The sequence below is a fragment of the Tympanuchus pallidicinctus genome, unplaced genomic scaffold, assembly GCF_026119805.1.
Source record: "Tympanuchus pallidicinctus isolate F22 unplaced genomic scaffold, pur_lepc_1.0 scaffold5, whole genome shotgun sequence".
Taxonomy (NCBI): domain Eukaryota; kingdom Metazoa; phylum Chordata; class Aves; order Galliformes; family Phasianidae; genus Tympanuchus; species Tympanuchus pallidicinctus.
Window position 1 is genome coordinate 71,955,810 of NW_026294769.1, and position 18,128 is coordinate 71,973,937.

The window sequence follows — 18,128 nt, forward strand, 5'->3', positions numbered from 1 at the left end:
TTTCGACCTTTCTTAAAATGGCTGCTATTTTGTCTTTTTTCCAGTCACTCAGGACTTTGTCTGACCAGCGAGACTTTTCAAATATCATCCAGAGTAGCTTGGCTACTATATCAACCAATTCCCCCAGGGCTCCAGGACACATTTCATAAGGAGCCATAGATTTCCAGCCTTTCTCCAGCTGTCTGAGATTAAAAAAAAAAAAAACAAAAAACAAACAAAAAAAAGCACATTCCATTGAAACACTATCCTCATATTGTATAATGTTTTCTTCTATGATCTGAAGAATTTACTCAAATCCCCTCTGATAAAGCCCTGTGAACGGCATTACCTTACCATCATTGTCAAGATCAGCAATACTGTTGAAGTAGCTTACAAGTAACTGTAACAAGACAGGATATGGCACACAGCACATTTAATTTCACACTTTTAACAGGCTGAATTAAAATTTTCACTATACTTTTAAAAGCGTATCAACAACTTCACTGGGTATCAGGCTAATTTATTTAGGCACTGGAGAACCTTCACAGTTCTGATCAGAGCTGCCCTCTCCTTTGGTCTCCCCAGCTCTATTTATTTTTTTTTTTTCCCCATTTCATCTTCTGTCACCACATTTTCCCACCATAGCAGCTGTCTTCCTCCCAGCCAATTCCACACTTCTGCTTCAGTCAGAATTCTAGAAACTATAATGACAAGCCTTGTGAAAATGAGCACAGCTCTGTCAATACCTAAAATTTAATGCAGAAAAATATTGTATAAATTTTTGTGAGGATAAGGCATGCAAATACCTTTGGCCATAAATTTGATATACTATTCAGAACTTCCAAAAAACACTTATAATTGAAGCCCAGGTTTCAAATGCTTGAAAGCATCACCACTTCAAACAGACTACAAGTCTCTTCTACATTCTCAGATGACTCGTTCTGGAAAAACTCTTGTATTACAGAACAAGATTTTCTGTACTTGGGTGAAAACAGATCTTTTAAATATTGCCTGCCATTTTTTTCTCTAAACATACTAGAGCTCACTCTGTCTAGAGCCTTGTCTGACTGAACTTATGTAGAGGACAACTGCCACACCTCTTGATTATTTCCAACGTAACAGCACTAGAACATCTCACCAAAAAAAGTGAGATAAAAACAGATATACACAAATGATGTCTGCTGCTGCTGGACACTGACCATATATTAATGACTGGCAAGAGAGGATAAAACCACCACAAATCATTAATTTCAAGAGATGCTAACAGACACTAACTATAGCAGCATAATATTTTTGTGGTTGAGCACTAAGACAAACTATGGCAATATCACCCCATGGGCAAAGTTTTCATGACTGTAGGGTCTGTTACTGTTCACGTAAGCTTTTTTCATTCTGTTGATGTCAACTTTAATTTTTCACTGTTGATCTTCAGACAAGAGGGAACGACAGAAAGTATGGTTTATGCAGTAGGCTGTATCTGCTGCAACTATCCTTGATGAGAAACTTGTTTGGATTTAAGTAGGCTAGCACCCCTTGCTACTGAGTGACAATTAATCAAAGTCTGGAGAAAGTGGTGCTTTTGACAGGCACACAGTGAATCTATCCAAAACTTTCATATCATTACAACACAAAATTTAAATGATGCTTCTTTCATGTCAAAAAGATGGAAGAAAAGGAAGTACTCAAAGTCATAAAACATTCCGAATTGAGATTTCTGCTACTGCAGTGGAACTGAATGTAAAATACGAGGTGATATGAATGAATTGAGTTTACTGAAATCTAGGGGAAGTAGCATTTCTTTTTTTTTTCCCCATGGCTCCAGAGAATATTGTTTGTAGAACACTTCATGTTCTGAAGTACAGTCCTCTCTAGGGCTTCAGAGCGTGCAGCTTTAGATGCAACAATGCACAGAAGAATATAGCTGGTAAGCAGAAATAGTGCTGAATACTCAACTGTTTATAGAATCCTAAAAGCACTTAAAGGAATGTTGCCAAACTGGGGAGGGAAAGAAAGTTAAAAGCCATTAGAAGCAGTCTATTCAAAAACTGCAGGTTTTAATCCAATTTCAGATCATAATAAGCTTTTGCAAGCCATGTTCCAATGATCAAGAGATCAAATTCCTGTCATTTTTGCAGAACAAATCTACCCTCAGCCAAAAAGGAAACAAAAACCACATTGCTGAGCTGGGAAATGTTGATTTGGCTCATGGGTCTTTACTGAGTAGACTTCAAGAAATGTGACTTGTTTTCTCACACCTAGCTCACAGATTTCAATTAACCAATAAATAAATAATAAAAAAAAAAGCTAATAGAAATCAACTTGGGAAGTGAAAGAGCCTTGTTTCACATTGTTATTGTCTCTTTCATTAGTTTTAAATTTATTGAAAAGAAAAATATTGCAGTTGTGAGTTTCTAAGACCTGATGTTGTAATATCAATAGAGGACTCAAAACCACAAGATTTACACACACAGTACTGAATTCCAAAGTGGGACAACATTGAAGTAGAATGCCTAACTGGTATTATACTTTTGTTTCTAAGATCCCATTGGTAAATTCACATTTGGAATCATAGAATTGCTCAGGTTGGAAAAGACCTTAAAGATCATTGAGTCCAACTACAACCTAACCACACTACCCTAACTCTAACAACCCTCTGCTAAATCACGTCCCTGAGCACCACATCCAAATGGTTTTTAAACACATCCAGGGTTGGCGACTCAACCACCTCCATGGGGAGCCTATTCCAGTGCTTAACAACCCTTAGGTAACTAAAAAGAAGGAATCTAAATATCAAGAGCGCTCTGCAGATTCAACATCCCCACTAACTTCACAGTCTAGAACTGCTACAAAAATCTAAGACCGACATGTTCTATTTATGGGTTAAACTTAAAATAGATTCAAGGTACATATGCGAAATGATTTGGAGCTTAAAGCATCAGCAACATAAACTGCATCTCAATTAACAGCACACTTTGATACTTTCATAGTTTCAAGAGCATCACCTGAGAACTGCATGGAAAAATCCAATCAAGTCCTGTACCTTATTTTAATACATGCTGACTAAACCTGATAAGAGACACTACAGACAGTGTATTAAATTAGATTAGTTCTACATATAATACTTTAACATTTCATACCATTCACTGATAGTAAAGGAACACAGCAGTTCTTTAAAACAGACTATTTCACCTAGCAGTGTAACCACAGCTATGCAGAGCTAAGCACTCATCCTGCAGTACAGACACACACTGGAATGACCAAGGATTTTAGGACAGTGCTTACCAAATTACTCAGCAGTTAACAGTAAAAAGAGAGTACATCTGAACATAATATTATACTGTGATATTCTTCGCAGCTTGAGGGTGTAAGCAAGCTTTATGATGAGACCATAAAGGAATTTTTATACTAAATTTATGAGATCGTTATAACGCTCATTTCCAGCAGCTTGTGACTGGTGTATTAGAAGACAGCCTGCAGCAAAATTGAAAACGAAGATTGCTAAGAAGTTCAAGTGCATACTGGCAACATTCTGTATTGAAGCAAAAAGGAGGAAGATTTAAGCATCAGGACTTAGAACAAGGACATTTCAGAAACAGCAACGTGAGAAATACTGATTTTATATCCTTACTCCTTTGCAAAAATTTACCTGAAGACTGGCTAACACACAGCACACGTGGCTGAAAAACAACTATTATTCCTGAATATTCACAACAATCATCTATCGCTAAATCATGAATTAATGATATCAGATCATATTCACAGCATATCCAATTTCTCTAAGTTCTTGTTTCGTAACTCAGACGTTCCCCACTTGCTTATTACCTTGTCAAACCACATTAACTGGCTATTATAAGACAAACCTTAAAATCCAGTCCTTGTCCCAAATGGCACTGTGCAGGACAAAAGCAACAGGTCACACACTGAATTGTTCTGCAGCAACAAAGAGAAGCTGAAGTACCTTCTGAGGAAGGTTCAGGGTATTCAGACAGATTCATAAATATGCAATATTTTGAGATTCAGGTTCAAAGTGAATCTTGGACCATCTCTCTTTTATGTATCCCAGCTTGCTATATTTTAGACAACTATGTACCCACTGAGCAAAAGCCTTTACATTTGGCAACAAACATACATTGACGTATTCTGAAAGGTATCCAGCCTGAAGTCAACCAAGATGAAAACAAAAACACAGCAAAGGCCTCAGAACCCAGCCTGGACACATCCTCACTGCATTTCTAAATGGCAGATTCATTGTCTACAATAACTAACTGGTATTTTAATTTGGAATTCATCTGACTGTAATTTTAAGCCACTGGTTTTTGTTTTATTTTGGCTTTTCACCTGAACAACTCTGCCAAATAAAAGATGTGAAGTAAATAGTAATAAACAGAAATAGTTGGCAGCTGGATACAACATCTTATCACACAATGACTAGTAGTCAAAGGTAATGCAATCATGCAAATAGACAAACCTACTCAGTTAGAATTTCTTCTGGCCACTTGGCCAACAAACACAGAGATGTAATTATGTGGGTAGTTTGTTGAAACTAAAAATATTTCTGAGAGATTCTGAACTACACAGACATTTTTAATCCAAGTACATCAAATGACTGATTTCTGGTGACCTGACAGGGACAACCCAAGATAACATTTTTATTTCTAACAACATGATAAACATAAATGCAAGTTACAGAAATAGAGATCTGTTAAAACAGAACTAACCATAACAGTAAATCACTCTACAGACATATAGATGGTGCTACTCTATTGTGACATTCTCTCTCCCCATCCACATTAATCCTGTTTTTTAAATTTTGGAAAAATATAAATCACATCTTTCCTCTCATGAAGACCTGCTTGCAAGTAAGTTACCAGAATGCTATAATTCAAGTAATTAGATATGTAATGGCATAGACTTCCTTCAGAGTTTTGCTCTGTGGCCTTCTTAAACACCCTGAGTTTTATTTTGCCTGTTGATTCTCTTGTAAGCATAATTCACAAGAAATGCAGTCTTAGTGATTAAAGCAGTTCTAGAAGGGATGGTGACACTATAAATTGTTCAGTTCAGGCATAAAACATGAGCTGTACAACAGTCATAAACCAGGCTCAATACATAAGTAACGCTAACCAGCAAGCAACCTTCAAGGTTATCAGAATGCGTGTTCTCTGTTGAACGCAGTTTTGGCTACCTGCAAGGCCCTTTAATTACAAAATGCAAAATAAGTAATTCAAAATGTATTTCGTAAACCTAACAATTGAATCAAGCACATGCATTCCCAACAGACTCTTTTGCCATGTAATGCTTAAAGAACACGTTCATGCTTTACAGGTCTCCAGCACCCTTGCAACATCACGTGGTTTGCCAGGACTGCCGTCAAACAGTCATGAAGTGCAACAAAAAGCTTTTTCAATTCACCTGGTATGCTGAAATTGTGAATTTCTGGATTTTTATTCCCTTTACACAATAATACTCCCCTTGCTTGCCTCCATCTCAAGTGTTCTGCAAAATAGAAATACTTACACGAACTTCCGAATTTGAAAACTAAAGGTGAACGTTTTATTAAGCTTGAACTCCAAACTGTTTTCTCAGTCACTCTGATTTATTTTTATGAGCAACTGGGAAGTACCTTGTATGTGATAAAACACAAAGAAAGTCTTTTCTAGCAAGGCTTTTTTTAATCATGTCATATACTGTCAACATCCTTTTTGTAGTGAAAAACTAAATAGTAAGTAAGTAGTACTAATGACCCAAAGGAAGCAACATTTACAAATTAACAGAATCATCTGTTTATCAATCAAATGCAACTCTAAGTAACCTCACCGGGAAGAAAGAAAATTCAGATTTCAGGTGAGCAATTAAAAACTGCAAAGCCTTCGTTTGCTTCCAAGTCAAAGTCATGACAGGCCAAATATTGCTAAGCACAGAGCTAAATTCTGACAGAATGAGCTAATGCAGAACACAGACTTGGGAAGGAGGAGCATGTAATGTTACGTAGCACACAAAGCATGCACAAAAGAGACCAATCAAGTCCAATAGTATATTCCTTAAAATCTCTGTAATTTTAATCTTAGATGTTCTCTCTCAAACAAACAAAAAAAACTGTCCACTATGAAACTCTTCTTATTTCCCTGCACAAAATAAGAAGTTTCCATCTTCAGAAGATCTTCAACAGAAGAACAAACAGTATTTACTCCAGGGGAACTCCTCTCAAAGTAAGCATAGTGCAGGTTCCACCCACGTAGCTGTTCTTTCATCCTGCTGCATTTACTTTTCATTTGGCCCTCTCAATTATTCTCTTTTACTACTTGCACGAATCCATCTAAAAGGCTCAATATTGCAAGTGTGAAAGTAAGACTTTGAACCTAAAATGTTTAGAAGGTACAAATCCTTCAGTACATTTCAATAGAAAAAAAAAAAACAAAGCAGTGGATTCCCAAAGGATCACTTTGCTATAGAGAATACAGTATAAGAAAGCAATATGGTGAAGAACTGGCAGTTCCCTGAACTGTAAAGAACACAGTTCTTTACAAGATCAGCTCTTCCCTTGATCTTGCTTCACTTTTGTTTGTTCTATAGGTCCAAATAAGGAGCACAAAGAAATATTTGCGAAACAAACTTTTGTTTTTCAATCACAGAATGCAGCGTAATGCGGAACAATAAAAGCAAATTTCACTTATTTTTATGTCACTTACCTTCACATGACTGAAGTCCCCACCTTTGCTGCTTTCTTGAGGGTTAATGGGTTTAGCCTCCACTCTTGGTTTGACAACTTGCCGAAAAGGACTGGAGAGTGGAAGTCCACTAACACTGATTCCATCTAGAAAAAGAAGAAACTTTTTTTTTCCTGCTTTACATTGCATTGTATCCCAATAAATCTATATTTCCCGTATTAAAAAGAGAGAAGCTAAAAAAAAACACAATATTTTATACAACATGGCAAAAAAGGTTTTAAAGATTATTTCACTGTATCCTTCTACAGAAGCCAAAAAGTAAACAGGAAAACAACTAAGCCTCTGTGAAACTCACAGGAAAATAAGGAAATCAAATTTGAAAAAACATAACAGCAGTGTCAGAGTTCACAATATATATTTAGTTTTAATATTTGCAGTATTAAAAAGTACAAATATGTAATTTTTGTGCTGCACTATCATAATGGTTCTAGTAAACGTTTAATACCGTTTAACAAACCCTATATTACAAGTATATGTTTTACATTAATAATTAAATTATGTTTTGTACTAAATACTGACAAGAAATATATAAAATATATAATATGTATATATTTTATATTTCTTACTTAGAACAAAGAATGGAAACTAGGCTTTACATTCTAACAGTCAACATAAAGCTTAACAGAAATAGCATTTTATGTTGCTCATAAGCCTGCATAACTTGAAGGTTAAAAAAAAGACACTATCATATTTGGTTTTGTCTGTCTACTGAAGCCATATGCTAAACACAAATCCATTAAAATAAAAGATAACTACCATTTAATAAAAAAAAAGGAACAATGAGAAAATTTAAAAAAAAAAAAAAAAAGAATTTTAATATAAATTAATAGCTATACTTACAGTTACTACTTATAATTTGTTATTATATAAACTTACATCCGAAGTCCAAAGAGTAGGACTTTGCTTCTACACAGAGCAAAACAAGTGCAATCCAGAAATACCAATTAAATACAGACAAAATCTCACACCTCAAAGAACATATAACTACACATAGGGGAAACACCAAATTACTATGGAATCGCTGAATCCTTAGAGCTAGAAGGGACCTTTCAAGGTTAACCAGTTCAACTCCCCTGCAACAAACAGAGACACCTACAGGTACATCAGGATGACGAGATCCCCATCCAGCCTGACCCCAAATGTCTCCAGGGATGGAGCTGCCATCCCTCTCTGGGCAACCTGTGCCAGTGCTTCATCACCTTTATTATAAAAACAAACACAAAAACCAAACAGACTTCTCCTTTGGAAACTGCCCTTATCAAATTATACTTGCTCAATCATATACTAAGTCCACGGATAACTTTAAATCTGGACTTGTTGCACATACCTTTCTCCAAGGCTCAAACCAGAAGAGCAAGATCAAACATATTTTTGTTTGTTTTTGCTTCATTAAAATCCTATTTCACAGGCATTTCAATAAGAAAACAATGGTCAATTTCCATATTTCTCTCCTTCCAAATTCATTACCTGAATTGTTTAAAAATACATCTTAATTCAGCCTTAAATATAGAACATTCTGACTAACATAGGATTTGAAGACATTGATTTGGTAGAGTTACTTAACTGTCAAAGAACTTACAAGTATTCCACAGATAATGAAATTGGATCAAAGTAAAAACCTTAAGTGAAAACAATGACTTTTTTCTCAGATATTTCCACCAGCAGTTGCCAGAAACATCATCTGCTCAATCAAACCACAGCATTCAAGATGTCTTTAAAAGGTCAACAACCTTTATGGATTCCAGCAAAAGCTGTATTCATTATACATTGATGTGGGCAAACCAAAAGAGCACAAGGAAAACACACTGTACTACTCTGAAATTTATGCCCCAGAAGCCTCGTTCTTCTCACAGATTGAATTTTTCTGTTAATCCTTATAAATGCTCATATTAGAAGAAATATTTGTTCCACATGAGCTCGCTCCAGAAGATCAATCATCAGCATCTAACTGACAAAAAAGCCCGATGCGAGTGAGATTAGCAAAGCTACAAATGGAAAAGACAACCCTGTGACTACCCTGGAAAACTGAAAACAATAATCAGCTAAATAGTACTCCTTAAAAACATTCAGCAACAGTGAAGAAAGCCTCTGCTCTGATAGCTACATTAAATCATGCCATTTCTACCCCATGAATATCAGGGAAAAGGAAGGGATATAAAAGCAAGAACTTTGCATGGGATAACTGTTATTTTACTTTTAATGTGCATAAGAGATAGTTAAACACCAAACACTCCCAGACCAACCTCTTGGCATCTCTTAAAAGTCAATTGAGATCAGAACAAATTCACGTACTAGACCAAAGTTTGAGACAGTCATACACTAGGACATCCAAGCAAGCTTTCCAACAGCGCTGATGGTAAGTACACTTGAGAGCGTAGAAATCCATTATTTTTTAAAGAAAATTTAAAGATTTATCCTGAAGAAAAATGGTATTTTAAAACTGATTAATTTCATTTGTTCTGTAATTAGACCAAAAGTTATTTTTGTATATAATTGCACAAAACAAAAGGAAAAGAACCAAACATGAAACATCCTCAATTTTCACACCAGGCACAAGGTTTCCCTTACTTGAAGTAAGGAAACACAATACCTAAAACAACAGATTGGACAAACAAGCAATATTCCCGTTAATTAGTCTTTCAAAACCCCATTTTATTCTCATTTTTCTTCAAAACAACTGAGACAAACTTTTGCTTACATTGTTTCAATGGAATGGGAAGAATTTTTTCATCTCTAAACTCAGAGCAAAAGTAGGTAGGATAACATAGAGAACACTGCTTCAGGCAAGTCTTAAGAGGAAAAGTCTCAGGTTATCACAGGAGTATTCAAACTTTAATTTCGAATCATGGCACTGTGACATGACATGCAACAGGGCCCAGTGCCAGGCCCTGTGTCATACTCCAAATGACTCACCCCTTCACAACTCTACTCCAGCCTGACTAAGCCAGGTGACTGTGCTGCCAGAGAACAAACATAAACAACATTCGAGTAATGTTTTTAAATTTATTTTGCTTTTTCAGGCATGTGACCAGGCTGCAAAATTTGTTTGGTATTTTACAACCCGATCCTTTGCAATGCATTCAACAGTCACCAGAGAACAGGGAAACACATTCTATCAAAAGCACTGCTATGCTGCTGAACTTGGTGACTGCCGGTGAAAGAAGGTAATAGATAAATTTAAATAAGTTTACCAGAAGTTTTCATTTACTTCACATTTATATTTTCTGAGTTGTCAATCTGCAAATATACTTCATTTTCTTTCATTAAGTTTAGAGATTTGAAGATGCTACGTCCTCCAATCCTCCATAATGCCAATCAGCTTGAGAAGCCTTTCACTATAAAAAGAACAATTGTCTTGCTACTTGGTCCAGAAATCTTTCTGATTTGTGGAATTCATATTGAACATCTCCATGGTAACAGCACATGACCAACACTTTTTCCATGGTAACTGTAAAAAAAAGCAGCTTGCTTTTCCAACATCACAGTCTTTGCTGTCATAACAGAGTGAAATTTCTTCCCAGCATTTCCTATCTCCTCTCAAATTTTAAGTAAATTGTCAGTTTAACTTCATTAGCCACTTTTGCACTACTCTGCACAGATGAATCCTGCAGAGTCACATAACTGATCAAGGTAGAGTTTACTAAGGCAGTTCATCATAAAGATTTACAAGCCAGTGACCAAAGTGTCACAGAAGGAGCTGCCACAGGGCAGTTTCTCTTCAGTTCAAATCCACAGCCCTGCTGCAATGCACTGCTGTGCAACAATCACTGGCTTTGTGCAGATGACCAAAGTAGATAAGCTTCTGAATAAATACACCATAATTACGGTAACTGCAAACTCTATTGCAAGCGAACAGCGGGCACAGGCCGAGAGAGGAGCAGCAGAGGGACTCCGGAACTGAGGAGGTGGAGGCAGAAGGGGCGCCAGGCCCACAGGAAGGATTCCCTTGTAGCCCCACAGAGTCCACCTGGAGCATAATCTTCACCCTGCCGCATATCTCTACCCTGCAACATGGGAGAGCCCACAGCACAGCAGGGAGACACGTGAGGTGGATTGAGCTCTCACAGAGCTCAGAGATTAGTGATCAGCAGTGCACAGCTGATTTGAAGACCTGTAGTTAAGTGATGTTCCCCAGGGGTCTGTACTGCATCCAGAATTGTTCAACATCTTCATCAGTCACCTAGACAAACAGAGCCTCCCCCCCAACAATTTAGCTGATGATACTGAGAGGCTGAGTGGCTGGCACATCACACCAGAATGCTGTGCTGCCATTCTAGGAGGCTTGGACAGAGCAGAGAGCTGGGCAGGGAGGAACCTGATGAGATTCAGCAAGGACAAGTTTAGAATCTCTACACCTGAGGAGGAAAATACACATACACAGCGCACGTTAGGAACTGACTTGCTGGAGAGAAGCTGTGAGGAGAAGGATCCTGAAGGACAACAGGTTGGCCATGAGACAGCAGTGTGCTCGTGGCCAAGAAGGCCAACAGTATCCTTCATTAAAAAGAGTGCAGCCAGCAGGCTGAGGGAAGAGATACTCAACTCGGAAAAGACTGAGAAGGGATCTTATCAATGCTTATAAATATCTAATAGATGAGAGACAACTGAATGGGGGGTTGGACTCAATGATCTCTGGAGGTCCCTTCCAACCCCTACAATTCTGTGATTCTGTGAATGAAGCCAGGCTCTTTTCAGTGGTATCCAGCAACAGGACAAGGGCCACAAACTCGAAATTCCATCTGAACATGAGGAAAAGATTGTTTGAGTGTGACATTTCAGTGTGAACAGAACACAATGCCCAGAGAGGTTATGGAGTCTCCTTCCCTGTAGAGATTCTAAATCCACCTGGATAGTTTCCTGTGGAACCTACTCCAGGAAACCAGCTTTAGTAGGAAGTTGAAATAGTTATCTCCAGAAGTCCCTTCCAACCTCAATGATTCTGATGCTGTGATTTCTGCAGCCCTCAGGAGCAGGATGTTTCTGAAGGGCTATAGACCAGGACAGGTCCTGCTGGAGCAGGGCATCATGAGGACAAAGGAGTGACCGAGAGGGGATGTGATGGGTTGAGCCCAACATCCATCCCATCCTCCGCACCATCTGGGGGGCTGGACAAGAGGCAAGATTGGGCCTGGGAATGGGAGAGAAAGATCCTGTTTTGATCTTTTGTTCTCAGCAACCAAATCTGCCTTCATAGAACCATATCATAGAATGGCCTGGGTTGAAAAGGACCACAATGATCATCCAGTTTCAACTCCCCTGCTATCTACAGGGTCGCCAACCAGCAGACCAGGCTGCCCAGAGCCACATCCGGCCTGGCCTTGAATGCCTGCAGGGATGGGGCATCCACAGCCTCCTTGGGCAACCTGTTCCAGTGCCTCACCACCCTCTGGGTGAAAAACTTCCTCCTAATATCTAACCATATCTCCCCTGTCTTAATTTAAAACCATTCCCCCTTGTCCTATCACTATTCACCCTTGTAAATAGCTGTTCCTCCTCCTGTTTCTATGCTCCCTTCAAGAATTGGAAGATCAGAGCCTTCCCATTTCCAAGCTAAACAAGCCCAGTTCCTGTCAACCTTTCCTATTATGTTTTAATTAAGAAATTGATTTTCTTAAGGTTGACACTGTTTTGCCCATGACAGCAATTGTTAAGTGATCTCCCAACCTTTATCTCAATCCATACACTTTTTCATCTTGCTGTTGCCCCCATCCTGTTGAGGGAGAGTGGGCAAGCAGCTGGGTGGATGCTTGGCCCTCATCTGAAGTCATCCTACTAGAGATTAAAACCAAGAAAAGAACTGTAGTAACATCTTTATCTGTGAGTACTTAAGCAGAATGAAATTATAACCGAAGAGATTAATCCAAGTGGAATTTGAATACAGAACATGAAAACTAAGTGTCTTCTCAGCCAAGATATTTATTTTTTTTCATTCTTCTGACAAACATGTGAGTGTGACAAATTTGGAGTAAAAAGCTTCTCGATAGGCAATTGCTCTTAAGAATATTGTCAAAGTTTCAAAATACTTTCACCACAAAGAGAAAATACTAACCTAGTTCATGACAGGAGATAGAGAATACTTGCCAAGCACAAATACACTTTCTTTTTCTTCAGAAAAAAGAACAAGTGATCTTGCATTCTGTTGCAAGTGAAAATTCCGCAGAATTCTAGGAACTTGCAGTCCCCAGACAGAGAAAAATATTTTGCTTTTGGCTGGAATAGTCAATTTTCTTCACTGTAGCTCCAACTGTGTTATGTTGTGGATTTATTATGAAAATAAGTGTTGATATTACCCCAATGTTTCAGCTGTTGCACAGCAGTGCTTACATTATGACAAGGACTTTGAGATTTCTTACACCACCATGCCTGCAAGGAGCTGGAGGTGCACGAGGAGCTGAGGGAATACAAACAGGATACTTCAAACTGTCCAAAGGGATCTCATACCACAGGGCATCATGCTCAGTGATAACAACTGATGGGGATAAAGGATGTGGCTGCCTACGGGGTGATAAACCACAACAGACAAGTAGGAAAATGATACAAGAGCAGATTGTGTCAGAGACCAGAGAACTGTGCAGTATTATCTGCTTCACTCTTCACAGTACAGACGGGTGATAAGATGCAGTTCCTTCCCTCTTTTTAACACACTAAGCACCAGGCACCACAGGTAGCAGTATTCCAGGTGATGCTACAAGGAATGCTTTAACTCACTGGCTCCAAGGGCCAGAGCACAGACAGTACACAGCAGAGCGAGCACTCCACCAAAACTCCATTGCAGTTGATAAAGATAAAAGCAGTAAATAACAATAGGAAATGCAGAACAAGGTTACAACTCCTGAGATTGTTGAATTAACTGTATTAGCACTGGAATGCTGAACTTAGTAAGAGTGTAAGTGAAATGTAAAGAAATGCATAATCAAAGACTAGAGTGTATTTTCGCACACTACATAAGATGCTGAAGTAAATAACCTCCACGAAGAAATGGCACAAGAGGAAACTTAACAGGATGATCAATCAATTAGCCTGCACATTCTAATAAGAAATGTATTACTGCTTGTCTCATATCTGTCTTAGCTATTTTCTTCACAAAGATTTGGGGTCTAAAATACCTCTTACTGTATGTTTGTGTAGCAGCTGGTACAACTGACACAAGCTGAAGGCCTTCAGCATTTACATACTCTTAAAAAAATAACCTCTGTAACAATCAAATTATGAGATAGATGGATTCAAAGGCCCTTGGAAGAGAAAAAGGCTGCTTGCCTTCTGTAGATATTAAAGCTGGAATTTAAGAAAATCTGTAAGAAATTTGAAAAAAATTAACAGTTTTTAAAATAAGTTGTTGATGAATTCAAAGAAGGACAGAAGCATTCATCATTAAAGACTCATTTACTCCGATTAGAAGTGCGACTAAAAATGAAAATTAACATCAAAGTTGAGACCAAAAACTAGAATTAACCAGAAAATATTCTGAATGATTAAATGCAGTAAAAACAACTAAAAGTAATAACACACGTGATAGTACTGAAATATCGCTTAGGACTTCTGACATCATCAATAAAATGATTATCCTAATAGAATTACATGGGCTACTTGATTTTTCAGACCAGACAAGACTTGAAACCAAGTAAGAAATATCTACAAGCTTTGTAAGAACATCAAGTGAATAAAATCTAGCTATGAAATAGAAGCAACAAAGCAATTCCAAAATAGATGCAAAATAGTCTCATATACCGATATTAAGAACACATTCAAGATCATTGCTTTTAGAAACACACTATTATTTCTCTGCAACCTTTTCCTCCCCAGAGAAGAGTGACTTAAGGCACAGTTTTGCTTCTCTTAGCATGTAATTAGTTCCTTTGATGAGTTTATGTATTTAAATAGTCTCACATCTGTCTTTAGGTCCCCTATGCACAGAATGAACAAATACTAACACTTCTGCATAATGAAGTATTTGTTGCAGTTTAATTTACTTCACAAAACATTATCCTCATTTAATAGAAGCTTTTTTCAAAGACTCCTTCCCACTAACAAGTTACCAATTATAAAACAATCCAAAAGAGCAGCTATTGTTCTTGTCCTGCTTAACATCAGGGAAAAAGGAGATATCAGAAATTAAACTATAAAGACTTGGAAGAAGAACTAATTATATTCACGACATGAACATTCTGTAGAAATCCTTCATCTAGAGGCAGGGAGACACCTTACTGCTGAAGCTCCTTAAGCCCGGCTGTACCAAGCAATACAGTGCTTCCTCAAGTCTTACTGAGTACAACTGCCTTGGAATTGCATTAAATACATACACAGAATTTCCCGACCACAGAATCAAGAGCACAAACAGAAGGAACTCTGAACTCAGCACAGGGAAGATTTGAGGTGTTCAGAAAACCTTCTACAGATCTTTGGCAACTACTTTCAAATATAAGCCTTGTTTTCCTAATTTTAAGCAATAAAGAGTCCTAAGAACATCTGCCCAGCTGTTCCAACTGCTTGCAAAGTAATCATTTCTAAAGACAGGAAGGAAATGCCATAGGGTGACCTCATCGCAGCCTTCCAGTACCTAAAGAGAGCCTACAAACAGGAGGGGAGCCAGAGGGTTGATAACTGCAGGACAAGGGGAAATGGTTCTAAGTTGAAAGAGAGAAGATTTAGGTTGGATGTCAGGGGGAAGTTCTTTACAGAGAGAGTGGTGAAGTGCTAGAACAGAATGTGCAGAGAGGCTGTGGATACCCCATCCTTAGAGGTGGTCAAGGCCAGGTTGGATGGGGCCCTGGGCAGCCTGGTCTGGTATTAAATGGGGAAGTTGGTGGCCCTGCATGTGGCAGGGGTTGGAGCTTCATGATCCTTGAGGTCCCTTCCAACCCAGCCTGTTCTGTGATTTTGTAAAAGCAAAACAGATTGTGACAGAAGCACTCAATGGCAGGTTTTAATGGGCAAACACACTTCTGTGTTATTGGTGTGTTACAAGGCTATATTCATACAAACCCCAGTCCCAGAGTTGAAGCATAGAGAACGGCCAGTTTCTGGCATAACAGCTAGGGTCTTATGAAACTCAGTGACTGGGCTCAATCACTAAGACTCAGTCACTCAGTGACTAAGATGTCAAGTGAAATTCAGCAGAAATAAAAGGGAAAAAAATCATAGCCTTATATGTGAAATAAGAGACTCTCAGAATATCATTACTGCTCTGAAGCAAGATTGTAGAGATGTGACTCACAGATTCATGAACCTACCAATGAATGTTGAGCAACAGTCAGAAAACAGTAAATAAGCTGTGCATTATTCTAAGGCAAGAAACAGAAAACAACGAGGAGCATCGTTTGGTCACTACTGAAGTACAGACTGCCTTCCAAATAGCATATACAGACTTCTGAAAGGATATAGAACCAAGAGCATTCCAAAGAGACAATAATGCTGACAAACGTATGGAACTCTTCCCACAACAAGGTCAGCAAAGCCAAACAAATCTTTACATTGAGAAAGAGACCACCGTAAAAATAACACTGGAAAGATGTGTAGCATCACGAGCACTGATAAAACGTTTAGATGATGGACTGTTACCTGCTTCTCAAAATACAAGGAAATATATACTATTGGAAGGACACCAGTAGGCTGAAAGCTGACAAAATAATTTAGCTGTGCAGCTTCTCTGCACACCATGAATAGGTCTGGCAGAGTGCAAAGAATTTTATGAAGGAGAAACACATCGAGAATGCACACAATGCCTAAAAACAGAGAAACTGTACCAGATTCTGGAAGTTGGAACTCAAACACAAAGGAAAAATCACATACATGTTCATAATTTTCCCTATTTTGTACCCCAGGCATCTGCTCTTAACCATTATCACAGCCAGGATATTGGACTAGACTGTCATTGATCTGATCCTGTACAGCTACTCATGTGTTTTTGTTTCCTTTAATCTAGAAGAGCATCTAACATTTTTCTTTACCAGACAGTATACCATCAACACACAAGAATTAGATCAGCAATTCTGATTGATAACTTAGTTTATTTTCCAATTGGATAAGTGTATCATCAGAAACATCTGTAATTTGTCCCTTCTGTGCTGCGTTCTGATTATAAACAAAAGGAAGCAATTTCAGCAGCAAGTGAAAACAGATCAAAGTAACAGATGCCCCGCTAAGGGCATTACTTTTAAAAGACACAAGTATTTTGATCATCACTGCAAATCTGGTCTAATCTGGTCCTAATCTGGTCTTCAAAAGCAAAAGATAACATAGCTACCAGAAGATTAAAAGACATGTTGTAATTGCCATTGACCTTCTTAGTTTTCTGTTGTATTTCATAACAGGACGATACCTGCTCTTTCAAAATGTGTTGTATTTGTAAGACTTTAGAGAAATACATAAAAATTACAGTAGTGAGTGAAAATATTAATGTACATAGCATTTCTAGTAATACTTTTGAAGTACAGGTGGTACCTGTCACCTAGACCCTAACAGACCTTATTTCTTTATCATTGCTAAAAAAAGTTGACTACCTCCAGTCTGCAGTTGGACAACATCTCAGAGAAGCTCCAGACAAAAATAATAAGGGAAAAACACTGAACGAAATTTTTTTCCATAGGTGGTCACATAGAAGTTACATACATGTTATTTAAAATAAAAAAAACAACTGTTCCACAGCTATTTCAAATCAGCAACAAGGAGAAAGTAATCACAGAATGGCCTGGGTTGAAAAGAACCACAGTGATCATCGAGTTTCAACCCTCTGCTGTGTGCAGGGTCACCAACCACCAGACCAGGCTGCCCAGAGCCACATCCAGCCTGGCCTTGAATGCCTCCAGGGATGGGGCATCCACAGCCTCTTTGGGCAACCTGTTCCAGTGTGTCACCACCCCGAGTGAAAAAATTCCTCCTAATATCAACCCTAAACCTCTCCCATCTCAGTTTAAAACCAGTCCCCTTTGTCCTATCACCATCCACTCTTGTAAACAGTCATAAAGCGAGTTAACTTCTTCTGCAATGTATTTTGTTTGTACCTTATTTCATCTAAAAAACTGCCCAGCATATCTAGCTTTCAATTACATCTGGAGATTTATGAGACAGGGCAAATAGCAGAAAGAATTTTGTTTGTTTGTTTTTGTTTGTTTTTTAAAAGTTACAAAAATAAACCAAGAGAACTGGAACTAAAAACCATAATGTCTACCTTTACAATACTGACTTTCATAATTACTTTTTAAGTCACGTTGATGACATCGATCAAATTTCTTCTCATACCCATGATTCAGATTTCTTTTCCATTAACGCCAACTAGAAAGATAATTCCAAACAAAACTGAAGCTAAACTTACATTTTGAATCAACCAGCCTACGCAATTTCTATACAATGTAATGGACAAGGAATTGAATTATGAGCTCATAAAAGCCCTTAAAAATCACTGAGCAATAAGTTATCGAAATT

The 18,128-nt window shown here is 38.0% G+C and overlaps 1 protein-coding gene across 6 annotated transcripts in view; it reads right to left on the minus strand.

The window, feature by feature from the left end:
• TRAPPC9 (trafficking protein particle complex subunit 9) overlaps nucleotides 1-18,128 on the minus strand; it is a 468,020-nt gene that overhangs the window by 374,838 nt on the left and 75,054 nt on the right. For all 6 annotated transcript variants that reach the window (XM_052703585.1, XM_052703584.1, XM_052703586.1 and 3 more), the window contains one exon: nucleotides 6,669-6,793. In XM_052703585.1, the coding sequence (XP_052559545.1) occupies nucleotides 6,669-6,793 (125 nt within the window). The remainder of the gene's footprint in view (nucleotides 1-6,668; nucleotides 6,794-18,128) is intronic.